General features: G+C 40.4%; 1 protein-coding gene across 2 annotated transcripts; it reads left to right on the top strand.

Annotated features, from left to right (window-relative positions):
* Positions 1 to 315: 315 nt before the first annotated feature.
* SCARA3 (scavenger receptor class A member 3) lies at positions 316 to 27,798 on the top strand. Of its 2 annotated transcripts, XM_026708609.2 has the most exons (6): positions 316 to 960; positions 12,543 to 12,599; positions 12,875 to 12,994; positions 18,449 to 18,547; positions 22,307 to 23,350; positions 26,740 to 27,798. In XM_026708609.2, exons 1-6 carry the CDS (start codon positions 954 to 956, stop codon positions 27,177 to 27,179), a joined length of 1,767 nt encoding a protein of 588 aa, XP_026564394.1. In that variant the 5' UTR covers positions 316 to 953; the 3' UTR covers positions 27,180 to 27,798. The 2 variants fall into 2 exon arrangements, with proteins under 2 accessions (XP_026564394.1, XP_087785467.1); XM_087929341.1 differs by lacking the exon at positions 12,875 to 12,994 and having other exon boundaries at positions 445 to 960.

Genomic DNA, 27,798 nt, shown 5'->3' with positions numbered 1-27,798 from the left:
GATTCTCAGTCATCCATTTTGGTTGTCCCAAAAATGTTTCTTCAAAAGGCAACTGGCCTTTCTTTGTTTTTCCTTGAAGACGTTTCACTTCTCATCCAAGAAGCTTCTTCAGTTCATCTGAAGAGGTTTCTTGAGAAGCGAAAGGTCTTCAAGGAAAAACAAGGGAGGTCCAGTTGCCTTTTGAAAAAGCACCTTTGGGACCAGAAAACGGAGGTTAATTCAGCAGACAGATTAAACATGGACAACCTGCTTTGCCTTTTCTCTCTACCCCTCTCCCCAATAGCCCCCACGGCCCGTTCTTGGCTTTCCTTGCTCACCCTTGTCAGTAAGAGGACATTTGTTAGCAATTAGAAGTGGGTGGGAGGGACAGCGCATATTTCGGCAGGGATCCAAAGCCTCCTCGCCTCGCACTCCTTCCCCGGCCCGCCCACCCTAGATTTGGGGGCAGCGTCTATGGGGGCGAGGGGGGGAGAGAGAGTAAGAGAGCTTGAGAAGGAGGCAGCTGGCACGTAGAGAAGCCGCTCGTCCTCTTGGGACATTGGAAGGAAGTTTATCTGGGCTCCGGCCCAAGGAGCAGAACAAGAGAAGGACGGAGCGTGGCGGATAACATGCTTCCTGTGTGTTAAACTGCGCTCAGGGAAGCAAAGACGGCGCGCCAAGGATGCTCGTGAGGAGACGGCAAGCCGCCGCGGGGCCCTGAAGGGTGGGCACCTCGCCCCGCCTTGCCGTCCCCCCTCCTCCGAAAGCAACAAGTTTTAGCGGCGGGGCTCCTTGGACTTCGGGGGCGGCGTAGCGTCCCAGCCACCCAAGGACCGCCGCTCTTGTTTCGGATGAGACTGTCCCCCCGACCCCGGCTGCCTCCTTTCGGCCTCTAGGGCCTAGTCCCATGAGGTCGAAGCGTCAGCCTCTTGCTGTTTGTTTTCCCAGGCTCAGCTCGGACGGACGGGAGGAGAATGAAAGGTGAGTTCCGGGCTTAGCGAGGCGGGAGGGACGAGGCAGTGTCCCATCAAAGGGCTCTCCTTCACCCCCTTCCTCTAGAAAAAAAAATCCCCAGTCGCCCCCTTGGGTCAGGCAGAGGAGGGAGATGGGGTTGCTGTCTTGGGAAATGCCGCGGTTTACCTTCCCATCTGACTTTTAACCAGACCGGATTTTAAGTCGTGTAGAAACGTTGCAGATGCTGTTGGCACAACATACTGACCATGTTGAAGAATAACCTTGATTAGACTTGTGTGCTTAATATGCACTCAGTTTCATTTGGTTAGTGACTGCTTTAATAGACTGTGCAAATTCAGAAAACGAGTTTATTCTGTGATCAGGTTAAAACAGTTGTGTTAATAGCCAAAGACTAAGGAAGCAAGATAGGACCACGAATATTCCAAACTTTGGCCTATAGACAATTGGAGACAATCAGGGATATTTCTTACCGCACTATGCCACCTACTCATCAGTTTCAAAATAGGATGTTTTGATGTTTTAACACAGGGATCTCCAAACTTGGCAACTTTTAAGACTTGCGGACTTAAACTCCCAGAATTCCCCAATCAACATGGCTGGCTGGGGAATTCTGGGAGTTGAAGTCCGCAAGTCTTAAAGTTGCCAAGTTTGGAATCCCTGTTTTAACATTATAACCAATTACAAAAAATACAATTAAAAATACAATAAATGTTGTCCAAGTAAAAGTCTTCATCTTGAAAGTTTTATGGGAGAGGAGTGTCTCTGTCAATTTTTTGAAGGATAAAAGGATTGGCGTTAAATCTGCCCTCCTGTGGCAAGCTGTTTTGCAGTGGGGGACTGCCACCTAAAAAGTCACTCCCCAGGTCCCAACCTACTTGAGCTTTTGAGGGATTGAGTACCTGCAACAGCCTTTCCTGGCTAGACAGTATAGGATGTGCAAATTCTACCTGGTATATAACAACAGCACCCACACCTTGAATTGAGCCCAGATGCCTACTGGCAATTAGTACAGCAGCCACAAAATAGGCTAGCACTGACCTGCAAATAGGCAATGGCTGTATTTTGCTTCAGCTGTAGCTTCCAACCTATCTTCAGTGGTAGCCCCACCAAGAGAAAATTATGATAATCTGATAAGGGCATGTGTCTTTGTTTTCTTCTCTTGGTCCAGGAGAGGACACAATGATCAAACCAGCTGAAGCTTATAAAAGGCTCTTCTAGAGGGTACTGCTAGAGGGTACCCTCACCTGGTACTCTAGCAGAAACACCTAACCCTTTAAGGAAGTGTGACCTCATCCAAAGCAGTAGAGCGGTCACCAGTATATTGATGCTCACCAAACTCCAGAATAGTGAAGGACCTCTCCCAAAAGCTTCATGGAGGTTGTTTATATGGGCTAGGGCAGGTGGCCCATGGGCCAGATGCATCACACGCTGGCCATGTCCATGCCTGCTTTAGCGAAAGGGAGGAAAGTCACAATACGTCACATGATGACACCATGATGATGCAAGTTTCACATCCCTGAGCTAGATGGTCAAACTCTGAGGTGGCCTACACTGATGTACCCAAAGACGCTATGTTCCCTTCTCTATCAAAACTGGTTGGAATTACTTATAACGAGCAGAAGCACTTGAAAACATTAGATACCTTAGGAGAACTTGTGTTTGTTTGTAATACATGGTGCCCTTGAGATTCACAATTGTATTTACAATCTTCACACCCTTTGCTACAGGACAGATAATATTAATTCATATTAAACCATGTATTGCCTGGTGATGTGAGTAGTCAAATACCTGAAAAGCATGAGGGGGTTGGGGAGGACTGCTGAGGGATGGCAATTAAATGTTCTCCTTAACCTCCGCTGAAATGAGTGGGAAATATGTACGATCACATAAAGTAGTAATAGCCCTGCCAGATTTGACCACAATCCATGTAACCCAGTATTTTTTCCCCCGCAACATTGGCAACTCATATATCATAGAGGCAACAGCCCTCCCTTGTGGCTGGTATTCCGTCGCTGTTCTTCCAAAACAGACTTTTCGTGTGGAAGATCTGTATAGCTACCATCACAATAGGATTATTTCACCACTTCCCCTTTGGCTTGTATAGGATTACAGTCCACATGAAATCTCTTGACCTTCTTCAGTGTGACACCTTGATGCCTATGCTCCCAACTCTGTCAGATACTTTAAAGCGCTACTCTATTGTCATTTAAAAGTAAAAGTAAAGGTTTCCTTGTCAGTCATGTCTGACTCCACCACATGGTGCTCATCTCCGTTTCTTGGCTGAGGGAGCCAGCATTGTCCGAAGACTGAAGGATATAAATGCCCCAATTTTCTTTTCTTCTGATCCTTCTCCTTACCCTTTTCTATCCCTCTTCCAGTTTCTTTTAATTTTTTTTTAAATCTGGTGGCCAAGAATAATTGCTATATGGTGAATGAGGAAGATGAAATGTTTAATAAAAGGGAAACCACGAGAGGGAAAATGAGTGGCTGGCATGAAATGGTGTAGGATTATCAAAAGTCCTAACACATCCTCTTGAAGAGGCCAGTTTACAACCATAGCAATTTTTTTGCCTCGGGGCCTCAGGATGTTCCCTCCTCCACCCATTTTCCTGGTCCAACTTCAGAGATCAAAAGTATAGTTCAGATTTCAAACTTCCACAGAAATTGATTAAAGGGTTCCATTCCCCCTCCAGTTGGCTGAACGATTCATTTAATACCAGTGTTCATAATGGTGCGATTGAAATGAGAAAGCTGATGTTTCCAACTCCTCCTGTTTTGAAAGTCCTGGACTGTTGCAAGTACCATTTGAACTGGTTGAATTCAGAACATGTACTAAATCTTGCTTTTCTGCAGCTATCCCTCACCTAAGGCCATTTTTCCCAGCATCGTCGTGCTAGCTGGAAATTACGAGAGGTGATGATCCATATATTTGGAAGGTATCATCATCCTTAAGGGAAGGTAGATATAAACCAAATTGCAGTCTCTGAGTGCTAGATCTTTCAAAAGGCAGTTGCTCTTTTCTCTTTGTCTATCAGGCCCAAGAAACCAGAACAAGATGAGCTGTTCAAAGTTACTTCTTCATTGCTGCATGCCTATTTACAAGAATCTTGCCAAAGTAACTGCATTCTTTTAGGAACAGCCAAATAAGGGCTTCTGGGGGCGGTAAGATCTATGTTTCTTCCTGTTCTGCAAGGAGTCTAAGCTCACCTCTTCTTTACCCTTCCCCCTACTCTAGCTGGAAATCCCACCTTATTAATTGTTGCCTATCATGCTATCTGGAAAAGAAAATTCCATCCTTATTCTTTCTTCTCATATTTTAATATGTCTCAACATTGGCCTGGGTGGCTTGATTTGTCTTTTATGTACAGAGCTCTTGGCTGGAGAAAGCCTTCCATCTCTGACTGACAAATTATACTGAACTTGACTTTCTTACCAGAATGGTTTTGCCTTCTAGATATTTGGCTAAATGATCTAAGCTGACGGCAATAGCAATCACTCTTTGGGGTAGGAAGAATGGGGAGTTTATTATTTATTAATTGTATATGGCTATCCAACTCACACATAGTTGATCCCATGCAACTTACAACGTTTAAAAATCTACCGCATAAAAAACCCCACCCCACCACCCTTTAGCAACCTAATCAATTCAATCATTTGATGGGTTCATCTTCATTTGTGGTCCCCAGGCCCAGCGACAAAACTACATTTTTCGGCCTTTTGGAAAAGCAACAAGGTAGAGACCACTTGTATCTTAGGGGGAATGATGATCCAAGAAGAAAGGGCCATTACTGAGAAGGCCCTTTTTCATGGTCCCACCAGATGTATATTCCTAATCAATGGGATCTAAAACATACTCTTGTCTTCCTGTCCTGGTGGGCCAAGATGTAATACTGGCTGATTTATTAAGAATCATTTTTTTGAGGGAAAAAGTGACCTCTTTGTAATCCGGATTGCTGCAGCTCAGAAAATTCTTGCTATAATTTAATGCTAATAATTAAGAAAAACAGGTTCGTATCTTCCCTCAGTCATGGAGTTACTGGGTGATTTTGCGCCAGTCACTCTCTCTGCCTCAACCCCATTTATGTTCCAGGGGTTGTGGTGATAAATGTAGAGGAACCTCTCATATATACTGTTTTGACTTCTTCCAATAAATAATAAATCTGTGAATATTCTGTCCCTCCAGAGCGGGCGCTCTTAGCATTTGCAACCAAAAACTGGTTGTCAGTTATGCCATATTTTCCTTTTTAAATGGGAGGAAAAATGAAAGAAGCAATGAGAAAATAGAGGAGATAGTTTTCGTATGGTGTGTGGAAGATAGTATGTATTTGCACATTTCTGTGACTAAGACAAGAAATTGCATGGTAAACGTCTTATTCAAAAGCACCAAAGAGAACAGAGAAAGGAAAATGATTGGAAAGAAAATGTATGATGGGGGAATTTCTTTGGTTAGGAATGGAGGGGACTTCTTCGAATGCCTATTCTATAGCTGAACCAAAGTCAAGAATCCCAAAGCTGGAAGCAGGCCAAATGCCATGCTACCACAAGACAGAGCAGGAGCGCCCCCTGTGTTCCACCAACAGACTGCAGAACAAGGAGCCAAGTCCAGCACTTCCAGGGAGAAAATGGAGCCTCAAAGAAAGAGTAATGACTCCAAGCTGAAAATCTTACTTAGATGGTGGACAAAATCATACTCAGATGGTGGTTTTCCAATTTTATGGCTATTTTTAAGGGTATAACCAAAGGCAATTCAGATGTTGCTTCCTAGATTCTCTTCTCTTATAGAAACAGTTGATGGCACAGCTTTCAAATACAGTGCAGTTGTGTGTGATGCAAATCAGTGGTGGGATTCAATTTTTTTTACTATTGGTTCTGTGGGCGTGGCTTGATAGGCATAGCAGGGGGAGGATACCTGCAAAATCCCATTCCCTCCCCACCCCACTAACCTGCTTTCCAGCTCCGTTCTCCTGTGCAGGGCAACAAAAGAAGATCCAGCCAATCAGCTGGAACAAGGGAGGCAGAGAATAGGTGGGGGGCAGGGCCAGTCAGAGGTGGTATTTGCCAGTTCTCTGAACTCCTCAAAATTTCCGCTACCGGTTCTCCAGAACTGGTCAGAACCTGCTGAATACCACCGCTGGTCCAAATGTTCTGTTATTTATTTGTTTATTCATTCATTGTATTTATAGAGCACCTCTAAGAACTTCAAGAGGACCTTCCTTAATTTTATTTAGGAAGCCTATGTAGTAGGGCTAAATGTGAGCAACTGACCTAAGTCATCCTGTGAGTTCTTTGACTTCTTTGGTTAGGGATTTGCACAGCATACCAAGTGACAAACTTTAAAAATGAGTGAGGCTTGGACCCATTTGGGGCTTATCTGCTTGGCACCTTATTTCCCCTTCCATAACCCTGATAATGCAAACATAATTTTCAAAGCCACCATTCTGGAAAACAGCATATGTGTGCACGTGCAGAAGAGCAATATTCAGCCCCTGGGCCATTCTGTTTGAGACTAGGCAGAATAATTCTATTCCTTGGCTCTACTACAACAGGCTTTGTAGACACTGCATTTTAACCCCATTCTCCTTTCATGACCATGATGCATGATCCATCTTTCTGGATGATAATAATATTGCAAGAAACCACTCTGTGTTTAAGGTGAGCAGATGTTTTTGAAGTGCCAGAAGAAAGGAGTTGGCTTCTTCTTTAGAAATGGGATGATTGCTAGTTTTAGCCTTCAGGATTGATGAATGGGTAGCACAAACTTTTATTTTCATTTTTTAAAAACAGGGCTCAAATAATCACAAAAATCCTGCTAACAAACAGAATTTCCCAGGATGCAAAAAGGGGTCAACTTGATACTTGCTGAGATGCTAGGCTAGCTTCTTCTTTGAAGTTCTTTGAAGTTGCTATTGTAGCTTTTCTCAACCTGGCTCCTAAATTTCCCAACTTAGCTGAGGATTGTTGCCTTTATGGTCCAAGAGACCTGGGCTGGGATATCAAAACGTTCTAAATTCTAGCAAAATTAACAGGAATGATTCCATTTCAGCAAAAGACTAGAAGAGTTGAATTCCCTAAAATAAATGATTAAATTTTATAACAATTGTGTATAGTTGACAAGCTCTTCCATTATAGAGAATAATTGCAAAAAAAAAAAGTTTACTTGATTCCCATTCAGTTCAATCTGATCTACATAATAGCATATCCCATGAATTACATCCATTGCCCACTCTTAGAAACGCTCGTGTAATGCTCTATCAGGAATCTATTCAGCATCATATTTTTAAAAGTTTTGCACTGAAACCACAGGCTTTTACCAAGATTCAAACTATTTTATGTTATTTGTCTCTGTTCTTCCATTAACGTGGAACATGGTCCAATAGTACATTTGCCTTTTAAGAAAACACACAAATGCAATCATAAATAAACCTTTCAACACCAGACTATTTTATGCAATTCTCAAAGTTGGCATGCTGCCCAGTGACAATTTTCTGTTGATATAAGGGGGAGAATCTCAAAACAGATAACTGCTTGCATGCATGAGAAAATTAAATAAATATAGGAAGGCCTAGTCCATTTGACAGTATCCTTCCACTGCTTTTCTCAAGTTGTCTGATTGTGGAGCCAGAGTAAGCAAAGATTTGATCTTCAAAATAAGGCCACTTCAAGACATAATGCTCCCTGCCCAGAAATATCTCAGCCACCCTGAAGATTTTTTTTAAAGTAGCAGGCTAGGATGAAGAGTGTATGATAAATCAACAAAGATCAGAAATTTAAATTTATTATTGAAATTCCTTCCATTATTATCTTCTTCAAACATGCTGTGATGTAATAATATGGCTAAAAAAACAAGAAACAAAGGGCTAGGTTTGATCTGAATATTGCCTTCAATTCAGCATAAATTTTGCTTTCAGCATGAATTGGTTAAAGGGTGTTGGGCAAGTCCCTCCCTGCTGGCCCTCCCCCCTCCCCCTACGCCTCATGTACAGCTCTGTTTGAAGCACTATCATGATTAAACTTTCCATGGTTATTAAATACATCCCTGGGCATTAAGTTTTCCAAATTGCCCAAGTTTGGGTTTGACATTGCACTCTTTAGTCAAGCTTTCCCCAAGTCCATATCAATGCAGTAATTCTAAAAAGACATTTCTTTTTCTTCTGGGTTTACCTCTTGAGAGTTGAATAAGCCTAGACATTTACAAAATCATTCATTTCAAGAAGGAAAAGCCAGTTGCGGAAAACATTTGTTGACCACTATTATAAGGTCAGCAATACATATACCCAGTGATTTTGAAACTATTAAAAAAAAACAGACCTTAAAAAACCCTTTAATTTTGGTAAGATGATTGAGTTATGTATTTTTTTCAGCTTATTACATTTTAGAAAGTGGAAAGTGTCCCATTAAACATAGTAAAAAGAATGATTTGAGGTCAGTCCAGCATTGGATATCCTGCTATGTATGTAAGATAAGTGGCCCAGGGGATTCCCACCACCACAGAGTGCCAGCTCCATCAAGTCTCACATTTTGTCATTTGTCTTTAATTTTGATGGCCAAAGTCACTGCCAAATCTGTGATTTTTTTTCTGTCAACTTGCCTAGCCTGTGGCTGGCAAAGAAATCCCTGGGGCATCCTAGTCTCTTTGGTTAACCACAGTATCCAAATAACATTGATTCCTCATCCAGAAAAAGAAAACAAAAAACAGGGAAACTAAAGGAAGGCTCATTCCCCCAAGGATCTTGTTCATTGGTCTTTTCCAAAACATTTGCAAGAAACCTCAAGGGCCTTGGCAAGATACTAAAAGCACAGATTAAAAAATTTGGACAGATATAAAAGCCCAGAAAATTCTTGGTGACTTGATAGAACTATTTATAAATAGTAGATCAGGCTCATTTGTTGCCCCAAAGCCTTGCAGAATTGCCAAAAAAAGGAAGTTGAGCCATCTTGAGCTATATCAACTAACTGGAAAAAAATGGGGGCTACAGGAAATCTTTGTGGTGCACCCGAGCTACGGGCTTGGGCAGACCCCATAAGAAGTTTTTCAGAGCAAAGCAGTCCATGTGTACTCAAATACATCTGATAATATTTAGCAGCACAAACTCTCAAGGACAATTATATACAATCATAGCCAAAGTAACGTTAATGGTGGAAAAACAAATAAATGATATCATAGCAATAGAAAGGAAAAGAGAACCAATAAAATTGTAGATTTAAAATTTTTGAAATTTGGGATAAAGCAAATCTAATTATGGTTTGGAAAGCATCTGCATGCGATCAAAGAATGGTGAGATACATTTAAGGATCGATCACAGGGGTTGCACTATCAGAAATTGTCAAAGAAAACGAATAGCTCACATATGTTCAGTCATACCAAGCCAGGAAAACCACTCATTGTCCCCTGCTGTCCAATTAATCAGCAACCAACTAGATGGCAGGATTTTTTTTTTTCATAGAATAACAGAGTTGGAAGGGACCTTGGAGGTCATCTAGTCCAACCCCCTGCTCGAGCAGGAGAGTGGTGCAGTGGTTAGAGTGCAGTATTGCAGGCTACTTCTGCTGACTGCCAGCTGCCTGCAGTTTGGCAGTTCAAATCTCACCAGGCTCAAGGTTGACTCAGCCTTCCATCCTTCTGAGGCGGGTAAAATGAGGAACCCAGATTGTTGGGGGCAATTGGCTGATTCTGTAAACCACTTAGAGAGGGCTGTAAAGCAGTATATAAGTCTAAGTGCCCTTGCTATTCCTATTTTTAGTCTCTACCTAGGATGGAACTCACAGCCTCCTGATTGTGAGGCAGGAGTTCTACCTCTAGGCCACTGGAGCTGCTGTATAGTTTCCTAACAACAGTACACCATCAACAATAAGGAAATAGCCAGCCTGATCGGATACCTCAAGGGTGCAGAGATTTAACTTTGCTTCTCAGTGATCCACAGGAAGTGTTATGTTCTTAAGATAAATGTTTAACTTGGTTCTGGGAACCTACCAGACCGGACATGGTCTGCTCTTGTGTATTGCTTAGTCAGCCTCTAGGAACAGTTCCCAACCATGCATTCATTCCACACGTCTAGGATGAAGAGTGCCAACACATGATCTCCTATGCACAGAAAAAATTATATTCAAGAAGTGAGAAAGTTAAGCCACTGCATTCAAACTAACAGCAAAATGGGGGTGGGGGGTGCAAAGACTTTTTTTTAAGAGATTCACAAAAATATATTGTAGTATTTTTTGGAAAGTGTTCCACCTAAAACGACTTCTTTTTAACAGCTGTTTCGAATTCTCAAAGACATTCTCAGTTTCAGTGCATAAGTCTTTCTCTGACGATCCTCAGGAGAGACTAAAGCACAACAATCTGAAATAGATATCCATGCTATTTATACAAATAGGCAACCAAGCAAAATACTATAGAGTTATTCAGGGAAGGCTCATGATACAATAGATGTTAACAATCTAAAAGCATACACAGGATGTTTTCCCAACTAATGTTGCTTCATCTAATTAGATGGTGACCCCAGGTAGGGAACAGAAGATCGCAGAGCCAAATAAACACAGTGAGAGGAATAAAATGCAGATTATGCAAGTTAATTCCTCTAAAGATTCTTGGGTTGTTGCATTTATGCTTTTTTTCTAGGCTCTGGTGATCCTGCCTTCCCAATGCTAACTGGTGCAGAGCTCAAGATAAACTGGCACTTTTGACAGCTCAGGATCCTCAGATTACATGAGCATTATACTAATGTCTCTCTAGGGCCATCTGGGACCTAGTTCTGGCTCATTCTGATACTGTCCTCACATCATTGTCTCTGGCCTGATCCTTGCTGTTATGTGGATCTAGGGTCCCACCCAGTCTCTATCCATTCATCCATTACCTTGGTGCCTCTGCTGGGTGTTCCAGTAAGCAGCTTACATAATTTCCCCCTCCCAGCTCACCATGTCTCTCAAGACCTCCTTGCTCAATAAACAAATTATATTACAATGGCCTGTCTATTTTTATGATGTACTAAACTCTAAAACAATGTTCAAGTCCTCAATTTTTGATCCCAAATCTCCATCTTTAACCTATTTGTAATGCCAAGCAGTAATACACTGTGCTGAATAGAGTTTCTGACGAACGTCTTACAAATGTGTAATTACACATGCATATGACAGGCATGTTGGCCAGTCCATCCTGTAAACAGCATCAGGAAATTGTTATTGAGTGAAAAGACTTTAGGGAGGGAGAAAGGCCACGCCTCTCCCCACTTACTATCAAACTCAGTCACTAGGAAAGAGGACTGCAGGTAAGTATGCAATATGTATGTAGGAATGAATGTTTGCACATGTATTGGTGCAACTAATAACTAATGCACTAATAACCCTAATGGGAATCGGTAGGTTGCATAGATATATATCAAGACATAGTTGCATTTTGATAATCCTGTGCCAAATTGAACTGGCTCTGCAACAGAAGCCAATAATTGCGCAAGAGGAGCATGGAGAAAGTAATACTCTCCCATTATTTGACATATCTGTCCCTATGATATGATATTGTATGTCATGGAGGCCCGTTTACTAGTTATGATGAACTAGTTGTTAATTGTCTTAGCCTTGTATTTTTTTTCAGTAGTTTTAAGATTCTGATAAATGAATCCTGCAATAGAACATTGCATCAAGAGATACTTCTACATAGGGGATTAGCCAGCCAATTACCTGTTCCCTTCTACTCAAGTTGACCTCCCAATTTCCTGTTCCTCTCTGCAATGAACTCAAGGCAGAGTTCATATGACATGCTTAATCCCATATCAGATTAACAAAGCCAGTTGTTGTGTTCATATCACATGGCATGTTCAAACAAGCACATTATTAATTGACCCAGTATGTTAAGACTTTCCCATAATGTGCTAAACAACACAGCCCCCTTTTAGCCTACTCTAGGCAGAGGTTCTAGTATCATAGAGAGTTTCTGTGAGAGATATTTCCCTCTTGTTGTTCCCCTGCCACAGCAAAATATATTTATATATATTTTCTGCATAGCATAGTATATTTTTAAAATGTCAATACCTTCCTTTTGAATGTAGTCTTTCTGTTCTAGCATTCAGAGGACAAAATTGCCATGAAAGATTACAAAATGTTAAACTAAGTTAAAATAAGAAGCATTGAAGTTAACTTCTTCATATGTGTCAAACTATCAACTTTGGAGAGAATGGCCAATTGCTTGCCAGGAAATTATGGACAGCTGTAATTTGGAGATCACCTGATCAGAGAAAGATGGCAGCATTTACATCTGTTGGAAAGGAACAACTGTGCAGATATGGATCTTAATTGTTATTGTCAAGTCATAGCTAAAGAGCAACCTCTGTTTTTGTGGTTATTTGAATTCTGGCTATTTTGATCACACATAACAGTCTCATTGTGTCCCAAAACATACTCATGCTATCTGATTCTAATAGTGCTATAAGTCTGTGGGAGGCACTGGCATTATTTAATAAAGCTTCTTTACCCAAAGAACTCAAAAGGACATCTGATAAAAGCCAAATATAACAGGTCTAGACAAAAAGTAGCAATGCTTTGTTTCACCATTGCTGATACTTAAACATGTTTGTTTTAATTTTACTTTTATATTTTAGAAGAGGACTTTCCTGGAGAAGACGAGGAAATGCCTTCCTTCAGATACAGACCAAATGGTAAGAGAAAGTTAAGCCTGTCTGGGTTGTCTCCTCCCTCATTGCCCTTCTTTTTTCACTTCATTCCAGCACTGGAAAATCTTGGAAACTCTACTGGGTTCTCCAAAAACACCCTTCCACCCCTGAGGACTATGTTCTGTTTTTGTGCAGTCTCTGCTCTCACAATCCTTTCTCTTTGGGGTATATTTCAAAAATCCAAGGCATATGAATGAAGTCAGAAGCTGAACTCAGCCCTAGATATACCAGGTTCTCCATGTATACTTTATCCCTTGCAGGCCGAATGAGGACCAACTGCAGTCAATGTGAGAAAAACCTAACACTACAGACATCTGTGAAAGTGTTGTATGTCTTTGTTGTCTTGCTGGTAGTGGCAGTGGTGGTGCTGGCAGCTTTAGGTGAGTAAGGGACTACCCATTTTTCCTTTATTTGTTTATTAAGCCACCTAGCTCCATGATGATGCTGGGCAGCTTACAGCAGTAAAACAACACAAACTAATATAAATGAAGTAGAAAGAAGACAAAAGTTAACTGAAGGGACAACCATCCAACTCATTACATAGAAGTCTGATGAGAGGTTTATCATCTATCTTAACTCAAGGCCTGGGGAAAAACATATTTGTCTCTTGAGGAAAAGACACACCATCACCTCTTTCAAGGCAAGAGATACTAAGCACTTCAGATTTCATACTAATCCCAAATTGGAATTGCTACCCTATCCAGGACAAATATGAGGATTCTCCAGGGAAAGATGGAGCCAAAACCATTGAATATCATCAGCATGCTGATAATACTTAGTCATTACCCAGAAGATCAGCTGCTTTGGGTCTGGGATCTTTTCTCCCCTTGTCCATGCTGACAAGAATCACCCAAACAGAAAGGAGGAGAACCATTGCAGCATAGCCCATTGTAATCTTAACGTGCTTGACGATATTGAAATCTGCCGAATGATCAAGGAGAGCCAGAGTGATAGCAGCAGAAGTCATCAAGAAACCAGTCTATATACTATGGCCACTTTGAAATACAACTGAAGAATCTATGTAATCCATTTTCTCCAGATTCCTCTAGTCTATTGAACCGGACAGCTAGAATATTCTTCACTGCGTCTCTAGGAATGATACTGTAGCTCAAACATGTTTTCGTGTTCCCAGTTCTCTATAGTAGCTGAAGCCCTGCAAAGCATGGAGAAAAAGGCATTGGTCCATATTTCTAATATTAGGGTGTTAGCTGCTGGCAGTGCTATGACTCATGCAGCTTAAATGCTGCAGACAGGGTGTATCTGTGGGAACTCAGGTATCATTAATCAACCTCCTTCAGCATTTTCCAGCACCCTGGAAGGAGGAGGGCTTAAAGTATCCAGCAATTCTTCCTTTTCCCCAGATTCCCTTTTGATGGCCCTTCCTGGTCCAGCTTTGTCTTTTTTCTAGCAATTAGCCTGCACTTGTTCCCCCTTCAGTTTTAAGAACTGGCTAGCAAAGGCCAATCTTGGTATGTTATTCCTTTGGGGGAAGTGTTCAGTTTACCACGGCGACTCTGCCTGCCTGCTTTGGATTCCATCTGCTTAGCCTGGAACATCTGCAAATAAGTCTCGTCTTTTTTATGAAGCTTTTTGGCAAAATGTTTTAATAATATATATATGAAATTTAATGGTGAAAAAGGTAGAGTTCTACATTTAGGCAAGAAAAATCAAATGCACAGTACAGCATATGTGGTACCTTGCTCAATAGTAGTAACTGTGAGAGGGATCTTGGAGTCCTAATAGACAACCATTTAAATATGAGCCAGCAGTGTGCAGCAGCAGCCAAAAAAGCCAACACAGTTCTAGGCTGCATAAACAGAGGGATAGAAGCAAGATCACGTGAAGTTTTAATACCACTTTATAATGCCTTGGTAAGGCCACACTTGGAATACTGCATCCAGTTTTTGTTGTCACGATGTAAAAAAGATGTTGAGACTCTAGAAAGAGTGCAGAGAAGAGCAACAAAGATGATTAGGGGACTGGAGGCTAAAACATATGAAGAACTGTTGCAGGGACTGGGCATGGCTAGTCTAATGAAAAGAAGAACTACGGGAGACATGATAACAGTGTTCCAATATCTCAGAGGCTGCCACCAAGAAGAGGGAGTCAAGCTATTCTCCAAAGCACCTGAGGGCAGGACAGGAAGCAATGAGTGGAAACTAATCAAGGAGAGAAGCAACTTGGAACTATGGAGAAATTTCCTGACAGTTAGAACAATTAATCAGTGGAACAACTTGCCTCCAGAAATTGTAAATGCTCCAATACTGAAAGTTTTAAAAAAGATGTTGGATAACCATTTGTCTGAAGTGGTGTAGGGTTTCCTGCCTAGGCAGGGGGTTGGACTAGAAGATCTCCAAGGTCTCTTCCAGCTCTGTTATTCTAGTCTATTCTATCTGTTTGCAACATGGCCTTAAAAACATGAAACTAAACGAATCTCAAATTGATCTCAAACCTTGGTGTGTTTATCCATGGTTTGTTGAAGAAGTCTTTGTTGGCTGGGGTCACTATGCGCTAAGGCTAAGCCAAAGAAAAAACAATTATTGATTTCCCCCATATAATAATGATAAACACCATCAAACAACATTGGCTATCCCAGGTCCTTGAAATGGAGTTGCTAGGTGGATAAAAATGTCAAATCCAGCCTGAACATCTAGTTAATTGTGGTGTGACAGACCATAATAATAAACTTGTTTGCTGCCTGATTCCCAACAATTGGGCTGCACACTGTTTTCTTTCATTTATGTTACTGCTTTATTGTTTCTAGAATAAAAGCCTTTTTGACATGACCTATCTTCTCATAATCTGAAAGTATTTTTTGAAGGATTTTTCATCCATCTTATTCTCTGCAGCCTCTAAATGGATTGGCTCCACTTACAAATATAGCCTTTCTTTTCCTGGCCTCTTCCATCACATGAATTAGGTCCCCCTATGTTGATTTTGAATAATTGTTCTATGGATGAATACAAAGTCCTGAGCCTATTTGCATAATTTCTTCCAGCATTCTTTTGACTTGGAAAGAATGAAAAGACATCCCAATCTGGTTTGCATATTCCTCTCACGGTCTATAATGGAGCCTGCAACAAAAGTGCTTGTTAAGGCTGGAACAAAAGTGGCTGTGTTGAAAGAGCAGTTGTGTGCTTCATATCCTACATAATCTGCCAGGTTGTAAACATGGCCTAAACCAGTGGTGGGATTCCATTTTTTTTACTACCAGTTCTGTGGGCGTGGCTTGGTGGGCGTGGCAGGGGAAGGATACTATAAAATCTCCAGTCAGAGGTAGTATTTGCCAGTTGTCTGAACTACTCAAAATTTCCACTACCAGTTCTGAACTGGTCAGAACCTGCTGAATACCACCTCTGGCCTAAACGTTCCCAAGATGGAGACTGCAATCCTATCCCTTTTAAGGAACAATCTGATATTGATATCAAGCCAAGTGGAAATGGTACCCTAAAAAAGCAACTGTCCCAAGGATAGTTAGGGGCTCGTCTTTCTTTTGTCCTCGGTTTGAACCAATTCCAACTGGCAGTTAGGAATCTTTCCTCTTTTGAGCCAAGGAATGTAGAGGATGGAAAGCAAAAATCCTACATTCCCAATTTGTGTATTAGATACTAGGATGTAATAGACCCGGGAAGAATGAACACAATAGAAAAAAGGTCAACGTCACTGGTGAAAACTGAGCATTATTTTAGTTCAGAAACAGCTTGTTATTTATTAGAAAAGCCCTAACATACTTTTTCTATACAGTCACTCTATATGACTATATATAAGATAAATAGAAAGCTCTAACTAATGCCATAATATGTTTGTTAGGTTTTTAAAGGCCAGAGCTTATCACCCTATACAAGCATTCAGGATACCCAGCAGCATCTGCAGGAAACTTCACTGATACTTAAAAGACAACATCCATGTGGAATTGAATAAGTGGAGTATGAAAAATGGATTTATTTAATTATTTCTATCTCACCTTTTAATTTTTACAAATAACTCAAGGCTGAAAACATATCCAACACACCTTCCACCTACTATTTCCCCACAATAACAACCCTGTGAGGTGAGTTGGGCTGAGAGAGAGAGAGTGGCTCAAAATTACCCAGCTGGCTGTTGTGGCTAAGGCAGGACCTGAACTCACAATCTATGACTTTCTAGCCTGGTACCTTAACCACTAGTCCAAATTGGTTCCCAATTTACCTGAGTGGATTGATGTGAAAGTTGTAAACTACTCTAAGAACATGATGCGAGGAGACAGACCTCTTGTAAACATGGAGCCTTTCAGTTGCCATACATAAAGCTAAGCATGGATGGGTCAGTTTCAAGTCTTTGTCTTTAGATGGACCTGTCCACCAATCAATTTAAACAAATAAGAAAAAAAATGGCAATGGGATCTAGTGTTTCAGCCTCTCTTGCAGCCAAAAGTGGTCAGAGGGGCAAGTAAAGAAACCAGGGATTAGATTGAAAAGTATGACCGTATAACAAGGAAAATTCAACAGCTGCCAGAAAATTAATTAGGAAATATTCTGGAAATATTTTCACATATATAAATTGAATTTTTAAACAGTCAAATTGAAGAAATCTGATTTGATTCCATAAAGCTGCATCCCTTTCAATCTTTGTTCCTCACTGGTAAAACTTATCCATAAGGAGGAAACCTCAGTGGAGATGTACAGAATGTAAAGATCAGATGAGCAGCTGGCTTGGAAGAACCGCAAGGATATGGTGAATTGCAAAATAAACATGAGTCAGGAAAAATCCTGCAGTGGCCAGGACAAGGGAATGTTTGGGGGAGATGTATGGGCCAGAAAACTTGACACTGTTCCACATTGCTTAGTACTTGGCTGGAGGAAGGAAATCTGCCCTTGAGGAAAAAGGAAATAAAATACAGATCTATCTGTATTGGAGAGGGGAGTAGTTATACACTATTGCAGAATGAAAGATTAACCAGGTTCCTAGAGCTATCGATTTCCTATCGTAGATCAATTTACTGAAATCTCATTTTATATACTGTATATCTCATTTTATTGTACTGAAATCTCATTTTATATGTGTGTGTGTGTGTGTGTGTGTGTGTGTGTGTGTGTGTGTATATATATATATATATATATATATATATATATATATATGTATGTATGTATATGTATATGTATGTGTATATATGTATATGTATATATATGTATATGTATATATTGTATATATATATGTAGAGTGCATCAAGATGGCAGAAAAACACCTTAATCAGTTATATTCAGAGGGGATTCAAGAGACCACAAGAAGGGATGGCAGATAACCAACCTGTGGTTTAAAGGAACATTTCCTCATTTTGGACTACTATAACTTTCAGTAATAAACTTTCTCTATAATGAGAAAGTCTGCAGGCAAAGTACATATATGGATTTGGGTTCTTCTAATATTTGCAGAGATTTATAAAGAAATGACACAATAAACATTCCAATAGGCAGCTAAAACTCAATGCTCTAACATGTGATATGCCAGACAGATTTCCCAAACATTTGTTCTTCATATGTGTTATATTAAACAAATCCTATAATTTTCCTTCCCAGGAAGATTCTCATTACTGAACGACCATTAATTTGTAACTTTTATAGCAAAGGAGACATTTGAAAACTCCTAGCCCGTTCCTATTTAAATTTGCATCATTGTTTGGCTTATGGTGCAATAGGAAATAAACACAATTAAAATCTCTTAGATGGAGTTTTCTTTCACCTGGAATATTTTATGCTGCCCAACCTTGTTGTTCACCTTGAGTTGATAATGACTCTGGCATAATCTTGAGTCAAAGACAATCACATGCTAATTCATTTTTCATGCTTTTCTTGCAGTTTTCAAGAAAGTGGGATCAATAGCTGATAAATTTAACTCAACTCAGACATATTATGAAAAGACAATTGTGTCAGTCCAAGAAAATCTTCAGGAACTAGGTAAGAGCAATGTTGCTGCTTTAATGTTTTCATCAAAAAAAAACCCATGAATGTTACATTCTAATTAGCTCCATTTATTTTAAGTTCCCATACTGATATGGTACATGTTTCAGTTCCTACAGGGGTTTGAAATTGATATGTCCTATATGCAAGGCAAGGCAAGACTCCTTCCCTACTGCAAACTGGAGGAAACCTCTGATCCTTCAGATGATGCAGATTTAACATCTTCCAGCATCTCTCATAACTGTTTTGGCTGGCAGTTGTATTAAGATTGGGGACCATTGTGATTATGAAGAGGGTTGATTGTTTGATTGATCTTACCAACCATACAAATAAATTTTCTTCATCATAATCTATGTCTACTGGTCCTTCTGATCTTCCAATAGTGCACTCATTGCAACTATGTTTGTCCCTGTGTATTTTGCTGGTAGGCATCTTCTTCCATCATTAGCACCTTCTCTTGGAAACTAGGTATTTGCATAATATGTCCTAAATAAAATAAGTTGAGCCTGGTCATTTGAGCCATTTGTTTGTTTCCTTGGCTGTCCATGGTATTCATCATAATATCTGAATATCTTTTCCAAGGCGTTTACTTTATTGTCATTGCACCTTGTACAACAAAATTAAATACCATCTTCAGTGTACATTATGACTATGAAAATAAACACACACATCCTTCACATTCTATACATTGAATCGAAAACTCCTCATATTGCATTAATATTGCACTATACAGTAGAATTCAATAGAGCTACTGCCCTGGGATAGAAGCTGTTTTTCAGCCTATTTGTCCTTGTTTTTATTATTCTGTACCATCTGCCAGATGGTAATAGTTCAAAAAAAGGGTTCCCAGGATGAGATGGATCTTTGAGAATGTTTTGAACTTTCTTAAGGCACCGGGACCTATAAAGCTCTTCCAAAGAGGGGAGAGGCAACCAATGATCATCTGGGCGATGATGTTAACCCTCTGGAGCGCTTTCCTATCTTCCACTGTGCATTTGGCAAACCATGCCGAGGTGCAGTAAGTTAAGATACTCTCTATGGTGCAGCAGTGGAAGGTCACCAGCAGTTTTTCATTCAGTTGTTTTCTGAAAAGCCTCAAGTGGTATAATCTCTGCTGGGCCCTTTTGACTAGTGCTGCAATGTGGGCACCCCAGGTCAGGTCCTCTTTTATGGTAACACCCAGAAACTTAAAACTGGCCACTTGCTCCACTTGGTCTCCATTGATAAACAAGGGCTGGATGTCTGATCTGTTCCTTCTATAATCCACTATAAGCTCCTTGGTCTTATTGGTGTTGAGGACCAAGTTATTGTCTCCACACCATGAAAGCAATCAGTCCACCTCATCACGGTAGGCAGACTCACACATACACACACCCGGAGATGAGTCCCACCACTGTTGTATCATCTGCAAATTTAGTAGTAGTATTACTAGCATGAGTAGGAATGCAGTCATGCACATAAAGACTATAGAGTAAGGGACTCAACATGCAATCCTGTGGTGTACCAGTGTTAAGAATATGGGCTGAAGAGGTATGATTACCTAATCTGACCCCTCTGTGAACGGCCAGACAAGGAATCCACAATCCCAAGGTGTGTGTTCACCAAGTGTGAGTCTGCAGCTTATTTCTTGACTGTTTCTTTACTGTTGATGGTTGATCCTAAAACACAGAAGCTATCCACCACTTCAATATGGACCAGGGCAGTGATGGGATTCAGCCAGTTCGCACCAGTTCAGGAGAACCAAACAGTTTGGTTTGGTGCAGTTTGGTGAATTGGCTGTTGGAAGACATCATTAGGGCAGAGAACCGGTTGTTAAATTATTTGAATCTTACCACTGGACAAGGGAATATGTTTTCACTTATTTTCTCTTTCAAAGCAATGATTTTCATTGGATGGGGAGTTTCTATTGTGGCTTTCTAGCTTCAGAGAAACTGTATTTTCATGCCAGCAGCTGGGAGTTTAAAACTTCCTACCTGCTATGACTCCTGGATCAGGTGCATTCACACAGAGGCTAGTCAGGATTATCAGGTTGTTTTCCATTCTTTTATTCCTCTTGCATGTGCTGATAAGAGAACAGCAGGACCTGTTAAAACAAAGGAACAGGGCAGGCAAAAGGTACAAAAGATTACAAATAAAGCTGCTTTTTAAAATTAACCTAAAATTAGCTGTCCTTGGGATAAACTGCTTGCCAAACCTCTCTCTTTTTCTTTTAGTCCAATCCTAAACATTCTGTAGAATTCATGGATTTACTTCCCCGGCTCATACACACCCCTTATATCTCCATCTAGTTTTGTTCCCGTTTCTTCTCTTCATAGTATATTTACATTTGTCTCTCATTCTCTTGCACCCTGTTTCTTTGTTTCTTTCTTGCTGTTTCTGCTGGAAGAAAGGAGTATGCATGAACTGTATTTCTATGATGATTGTTTCATAGGTGTTTTTGAGACTGGATGGTATATGAGGATTGTGGATCAACTGAAATATCTTATTTATACACAACTGGTTTTAATTAGTAGTTATTATATAACAGAGAGCTGTTGCTGTTCTGGTCTTCCCATTATAAGGATTATAACTGCTAATGAAGTATATATCCATACATACATAATTATGTCACATGGGTGTCAGCTTTGAAATTCAGCTGCCACATTTTTTTTTAAGAGAGTTGGTGGAGTTGAAAAGTTCAAGGTTATTCTGTGTGGCGTATTAGGAAATTCCATTGGTTCTAGTGATTTATGAAGTGTAGAAGTGGGAGGAGAGAAGGGAGGAGAGAAGGTGGATTCTGTGTAATGCGGGATAAATTTTCACTTTGGGAAATTGCCTTTGACATGCCAAATCTGTTTCTAAATAAATCAATTGAAGAGAAATTATCTTGGAGTGATTGATATCATGGATACTTTCTGGATGCCTTACAATGAGTATGTAGGCACCTGGATGCCTACTCTAAATAGTTTCCAATTGGAGTAGGCATCTTATATAGGAAAGCTGGGATCAGACTACATTGTTAAGATCTTTTATTCTTCCTTTGGAGGGTCCATCTTGAAATTTGGAGTCATATATGATAAGATGCTGGTTAGCTATATAGAGTAGCATAGGATAAATCATCCAGTTAGTAAGCATCTGCATATCTTTGGTATTACATTGAATGCTTGGATTTATGTATTATTCAATCATATATAAAATATATGTTTTGCCATAAGGAACAATTTAGAAACATGGTGGATAGAACTTGTTTTCCGTTTATACAACTACATTTTGGTAACTGAAGGTCAAATAAGACTTGATGTCAAAGATCTATGATCCATTTCTCATTTCTTAGGTATTAGCAGATTACAATGATGGAAGAAAATTGGGGATCCAGATCAGGGACCTTGTAGCAAGAAATTAAGCAGTGCCACCAGTACCACCAGTGCCTCCAGCTTTTTGTATGCTGGGTTCAGCCATCCCCAACTTATTGTTCCCAGCTGTGTTTAACAACAGCTTACATCATCCTCAGATAACAAGGACCAAGCTTCCTGGACTGATGTGATTTGCATATAATCACATCAGGAAACTATTCGGTATCACTTTAGCTTAAATTCTCCAACAAGTGAAACTGGATTCTATAACATGTATTTATTTTTGTGCGGCCACATTATTTTCCTAATATGTTCTCCATAATTTAGTCATGGGAAGGAACCAAGTGTAATCAATTATTGCTTAAACTTCAGCATTAAAACAGAGTTGTCAACTAAACTGATATGCTTCTGCTCCTTCATTCAGATCAGAAATCAATGGACAACTGCTCCTTATGTCATGACGCAGGGCAACTTGGACAAGAAATTAGCAAATTGCAAAAGGAGCTGGAGGAGATTCAGAAGAAGCTCTTAGCCCAGGATGCACTACTTGATCGAGCTGGACAAGCCCACCAGCAGCTTTCATCTTCCAGCAGCAAGATCACCGATGAAGTGGATAGATGTTTCTATTCTGTTCAGCAGGTCAACCAGAGTTTGAGCCTCTTTCTGGCCCAAGTGATGGGCTGGCAGGCTGCCACTTCTCAGCTAGGCAGCTCACTCAAGGAGCTAACTCAAGAACACTTTGATGTTGAAACTGCTGTGCAGCAGATAAACTTTACCAGTAGGCAGACCTCAGACTGGGTCCAGATCATCCAAAGAAAGACAAATGAGGAGACCCTGACACTACAGAAGATTGTGACTGAGTGGCAGAACTACACCCGGCTGTTTGGCACCGTGAAGACCACCTTTTCCAAAACAGCTGATCTGATCAAGAATATTCAAACTAATTTAGGTGTTGCCTCACAAAGGATCAGCCAGAATTCAGAGAGTATGCATGACTTCATTCTCCAAGTAACAAGTTTACAGTTGCAGCTGGACAACATTTCCTCCTTCTTGGATGACCACGAGGAAAACATGCATGACTTTCAATACCATACTCAATACATGCAAAATAGGACAGCTGAGCACTTTCAGACCTTAGAGGGCCGTATGACATCCCATGAGATTGAGATCAGCACAATCTTTACCAACATCAATGCCACTGATAGCCATGTTCACAGCATGCTCAAGTACCTGGATGATGTGCGACTCTCTTGCACACTGGGCTTCCACACACACGCTGAAGAGCTTTACTACCTGAACAAATCAGTCAGCCTCATGATAAGCACCACCGATCTTCTGCGGGAGCGTTTTAGCCTGCTCAGTGCCCAGTTAAACTTTAACATTCGCAACCTTTCCATGGTCATGGAAGAGATGAAAGCTGTTGACATCCGACATGGGGAGGTCCTGAAGAACATCACCATCATACAAGGTAAACAAATGGCAGGATTGGATTTCCAGGTGAATATATCCCAAATAAAAGAATACTAATGTTGATTCATTTAGACTTAGACACTGCTTCACAGTGCTTTACAGTGGAATAGTCTGGATTTTGACAAAAATAACCTTGATTCCCTCAATGCTGCTCCAGAGACTCATTGGTCACCTTTACAGAACAGAGAGGTCCACTGTTTACTTCTATTTGCTGTACGTTTTTTAACTAGTTCATTAGGTTATATCCTAGAATATTTAAAGAAAAGCTCTTGATAGAAGTTTCTTTAAATCTATATGAAAATTCTGGCTTTGTCAGTTTCTGGCCACTTTTTTAAAAAGGCACCACAAACTGTCTCATCAAAGCAGGAGGCCAAGAGGCATTTATTTGCAATTCTAGGTTCTCCAACTTAGAATTAAAATTAACTTAGATGCATTATCACAGCAGTAAAAGTGTACTCTTGCTTGAGACATTGTAATGTAAGACACAATTACATCAGGAAGTTAATGCATTTTCATGCGGCTGATTGTCCATCAGTTCTACTATAAGCCTTGATTTCTTTGGCTAGAGATTTTCTTCCCAGTTTCAGGTATATGCCAGCTTAGATAGGCATTGAGGTTCCTCCTTCTGTCACCAAACTGATTTCTGTAAGATATCAAGCCTCTAACTTTATAGGAATTAAAAGATACCTGCAGGCAGTAGAAAGTTGCAAAAAAATTCTATTTTAGGGTAAAGATAATTGAGGGAGGAATATTTTGGCAAAAAACCTGAGGGCAAAACATTGAAATGTTACAGTCAACAAAGACATTTGCCGTTTCACTGCAAATGAAGCAGAGAATGCATTGACAAGCAAGGTATTAGCCAGACAAATCATACTACCAAAGCAATTGCTGGAAATATTCACAGCAATGTCATAAATTTGGAGGACAACTGTAAATTCAGTATGTAACTTGCTTCTGGGATCCAGAAAATGTCTGCATAGAATTGAGACTCAGAACCCACTCATTACCTGGATGAGAGAAGCTAAATAAGATGTCTCTTAGATGAACGGGCAACTCTGTTATAAAACCTATGGCCTCCTTTTTGGAAACAGCTGTCAGTCTACCTCCTGCCTGTCAAATGCATCAACTGGGATGGAAGAAAACAAGAATCTGAATTTTGGAAAGGTGCTTCACATATGAGCAACTGAAGCTAGGCAGCAGAAACTGTGTATCTGCAGCAAGCAAGGAAACTTTGTCACTAGCTGAACATCCCTTGAGATTTACAATACCAAAATCGAGTATCAAATTATCATATAATAATGGGAGTGAGTGTCCTTCCCTTTCTCTTTCTATATTAGAAGAAAGATATCTGCCTTTAACTTAAAACATCAATTTTAGAAAGGAAAACAATCTTACTATCCTAATTATTAAAAAAAAATCTGGATGTTTTTTTAAAAAAACATGTATTCTCCAGTGGATAATACGCAGCTGTTACAACCCTGTGACTTTCAGAGGGGAAAAACCTGCTTAAAATTACCCTAGCCTTTTGTCTTCCACTCCCCAAAAGCTATAAGAACTACCTAAACATTTTCAGAATGCAGGTATTTTGCCTCTGCGGTTTTCCACATTTTGATGTTTTTGGATGCTTTGAGCTTGTTATTTGCAAGGAATACAGCTTTTGTTTATACTACTAATGTTACTTTTACTGGTTTGCCTCAGAATTTCAAAACTTTGTTCAATCCTGTTGCATTTTAGAGGCATTTTTCTGCAGCTATGCTGGGGAACTTCAATTAGAAACACTTTCTGAATCTTAAAATGCATTTGGAATAAATTACATGAATATCAAAATCCTCACTTTTCAGAATATTGTAATATTTATATTATGGATATATGTAGACACAAGTATTATAATCTACAAAATTGCATATACAAGAAAAAGCACAGAACTGTTTTTAGAGGGAAATGAATACAAAATATGTACTTTAAGAAGAAAGTGCACAAAATGCATGTGACATATTGTTATTACATTTTCAAACTGCAAACTGGGAAAAAACATGCCAGAACAAACATCACAAAAATGAGAAAGCAAGCAAATCCAAAATACCTTAGTGCACTTGATATGCCTTGGGCCTAACTCAGGCTATTTTGTGTCTCAGGCAGGATGAAGTAATGGTGCCTCCACAAAAACAGAGCAGTCCAAAATATGACCTGAAGTTACAGAGGATTATAGGATGACAGAAGGGTTTATGTGAGCCCACCCAATGCACTACTTCTGTCCATTGCTCATTCCTTAAGCAAGCTCTTAAGCTGCCTTCTGTCAGCCTGGAAACCATTTTTCTTTGAGGCTTCTGGGCTGCCACATTTCAGTGCCTGGGAATTTGGGAGGGGGACTTCAAGGAGTGGTGGAAAATTAGCCATAACAACATTCCTTTCTCAGAGAGCCAAGGACATGTTACTCTGCACCTAGAGGGGAGTGACTGGGGATAGTCTCCAATTGGAACAAAGTAATGATTGGACCATATGATGAACTATTGGGTGCAGAGGTTGGATTTTGGATTCTCTTTGGCCTAAGGAAAACTCAGAAATCTCAGATTCGGGTTTTCCTCAGACGTGCCAATATGACATCTCTAATAAAATGGATCTTTGAGAAGATGACAGCCTCTGAGTTTTTTAATTTGGAGGTTGTTATTGGTTGTTTTTTAATGTGGAGGCTGACACTGTCCCAGTGGTGCATTTGCAAAAGGCAACTGGACTTTCTTCTTCCTTGAAGACCTTTCACTTCTAATCCAAGAAGTTTCTTCAATTCTTAACCTGCTCTTCTAATCAATTCATGTCCATTTCATCATGTCAGCAATTATGCCAGACACTTCTCAGCACATCAAGGGACAAAGTATTGTCCCCAAAACTCCAAAAGGTTTGGGGGAGGTTGAGAAAGTTTTAAGGGATGAAATGGGCACCCTTCAACCAGGTTTAAACCCTAGTTGTTTTATTCTTAAAATTCCTCAAAAATCCAACACCCCAAAAACGGGATAAATATTTACCTTGCCCACTGTTGGGGGATTTGGATCCATAAAAGGGGTACTGGCAGGCCATATGGGGCCCACAGTCTATGCTTGTGGCACCATGGGCTATAGGACCCTTAGGGTCATCAAGGGAGATGGCTTTGGGTGTCATCTTCTACAGATTATCGTTGAATCAGAAGATGCCATTTTTCAGTTATTATGCTTATTTCCTGGGCTTTATCTATAATTATTTTACTGAAACGATTGTATGATGTGTAATAGTTTTATTTTGCATACTGTTTAGGGATGATTATAATAATGAACAATGTAAACATATATTTTTTAAAAAAAAACTGATATTGCTACCCGTTCCTTTAGTTTTTCCCTGCCTCTTCTCTTTCTCCAGGTGTTCCTGGTCCACCTGGCCCCAGAGGATTCAGAGGAGAGCTTGGCATTAAAGGGCCACCTGGAAGCAGAGGAGTAAAGGGTGACATGGGGAGTCTGGGCCCTCCTGGGCCACAAGGGTCCTTGGGCCCTCCTGGACCTTCCGGACCTAAAGGCGAGAGAGGCGCTGTGGGCGCAAAAGGCCCCACTGGATTCAAAGGAAGCAAGGGTAGCTTTGGACAAGGGGGTTCCAAGGGGCGGGCAGGCCCCAAAGGGGACCCTGGATCTCCAGGTCCTGAGGGGGCCATTGGTCCTCCTGGCCCGCCTGGCCCATCTGGGCAACCGGGCATCCCAGGGAAACCTGGGGCCCCTGGTCCTTTAGGGCTGATGGGCCAAAAGGGGCACCCTGGATTACGAGGTCCGCGTGGATTTCCAGGGCCCCCAGGACCTCCAGGATTGTAAATTCTCCCTTTTTTTTCTCCCCTCCCAAAAAGTTTTAATGTTTGCTGCAGACACCTGTCTCCCCAGGAAGGCAAAAAGATAATGAGGAATGGATGGTGCAGTCATTTAGCTTGAAAAATTTCTTCAAATCACTGAACTTCCTTAATTTTCGGAACTTCAAATTGCAGCTGCAAAGTAAGTAGGAGGAGCAATCGCTGGTAATTAGAATACATGGTTTCCATGTAAACGGTCCTAAATCCAGTCTCTAACATCTCCATAGAGGGCTAAAGCTCTAGAGACATATTGCCACTTAATAAAGCCCAGAGTCACTTGGTTCAGTAGGTGGCTATAGAAATTGAATAAATGAATACATAAAAATTAGCCATGCTAAATGAATAAAAGGGCTGACTCAATCAACAGCAACTTCGTATCTTCATGTTACACAGTTGCCATGCTTTTTGTATATATGGGTGTGTACATATGCAAGTGTGTTCATATGAGATATTGGCTCATATGCTTTTGCATTCATTCCATAGTGCAACTAGATTGTGTCACCGATCTCTTCATCTGTAACTCTCTTAAACATGTATGGTATAACTGCTACATGTATACATCCAAAACAATAAAAAATTAATATAAA

Source organism: Pseudonaja textilis, chromosome 1 (assembly GCF_049901715.1).
Source record: "Pseudonaja textilis isolate UNSWEBS1 chromosome 1, rPseTex1.2, whole genome shotgun sequence".
In the NCBI taxonomy this organism is placed as follows: Eukaryota; Metazoa; Chordata; class Lepidosauria; order Squamata; family Elapidae; genus Pseudonaja; species Pseudonaja textilis.
Note: the sequence above shows the minus strand (reverse complement) of the source record. Positions and strands in the feature narration are given on the sequence as shown.

Bases quoted from the DNA above. Each gene is read 5' to 3' on its own strand.
- SCARA3 (XM_026708609.2), top strand. The intron at 12,600-12,874 runs GTAAGAGAAAGT...TATCCCTTGCAG, and splicing joins CTTCAGATACAGACCAAATG to GCCGAATGAGGACCAACTGC. The intron at 23,351-26,739 runs GTAAACAAATGG...CTCTTTCTCCAG, and splicing joins GAACATCACCATCATACAAG to GTGTTCCTGGTCCACCTGGC.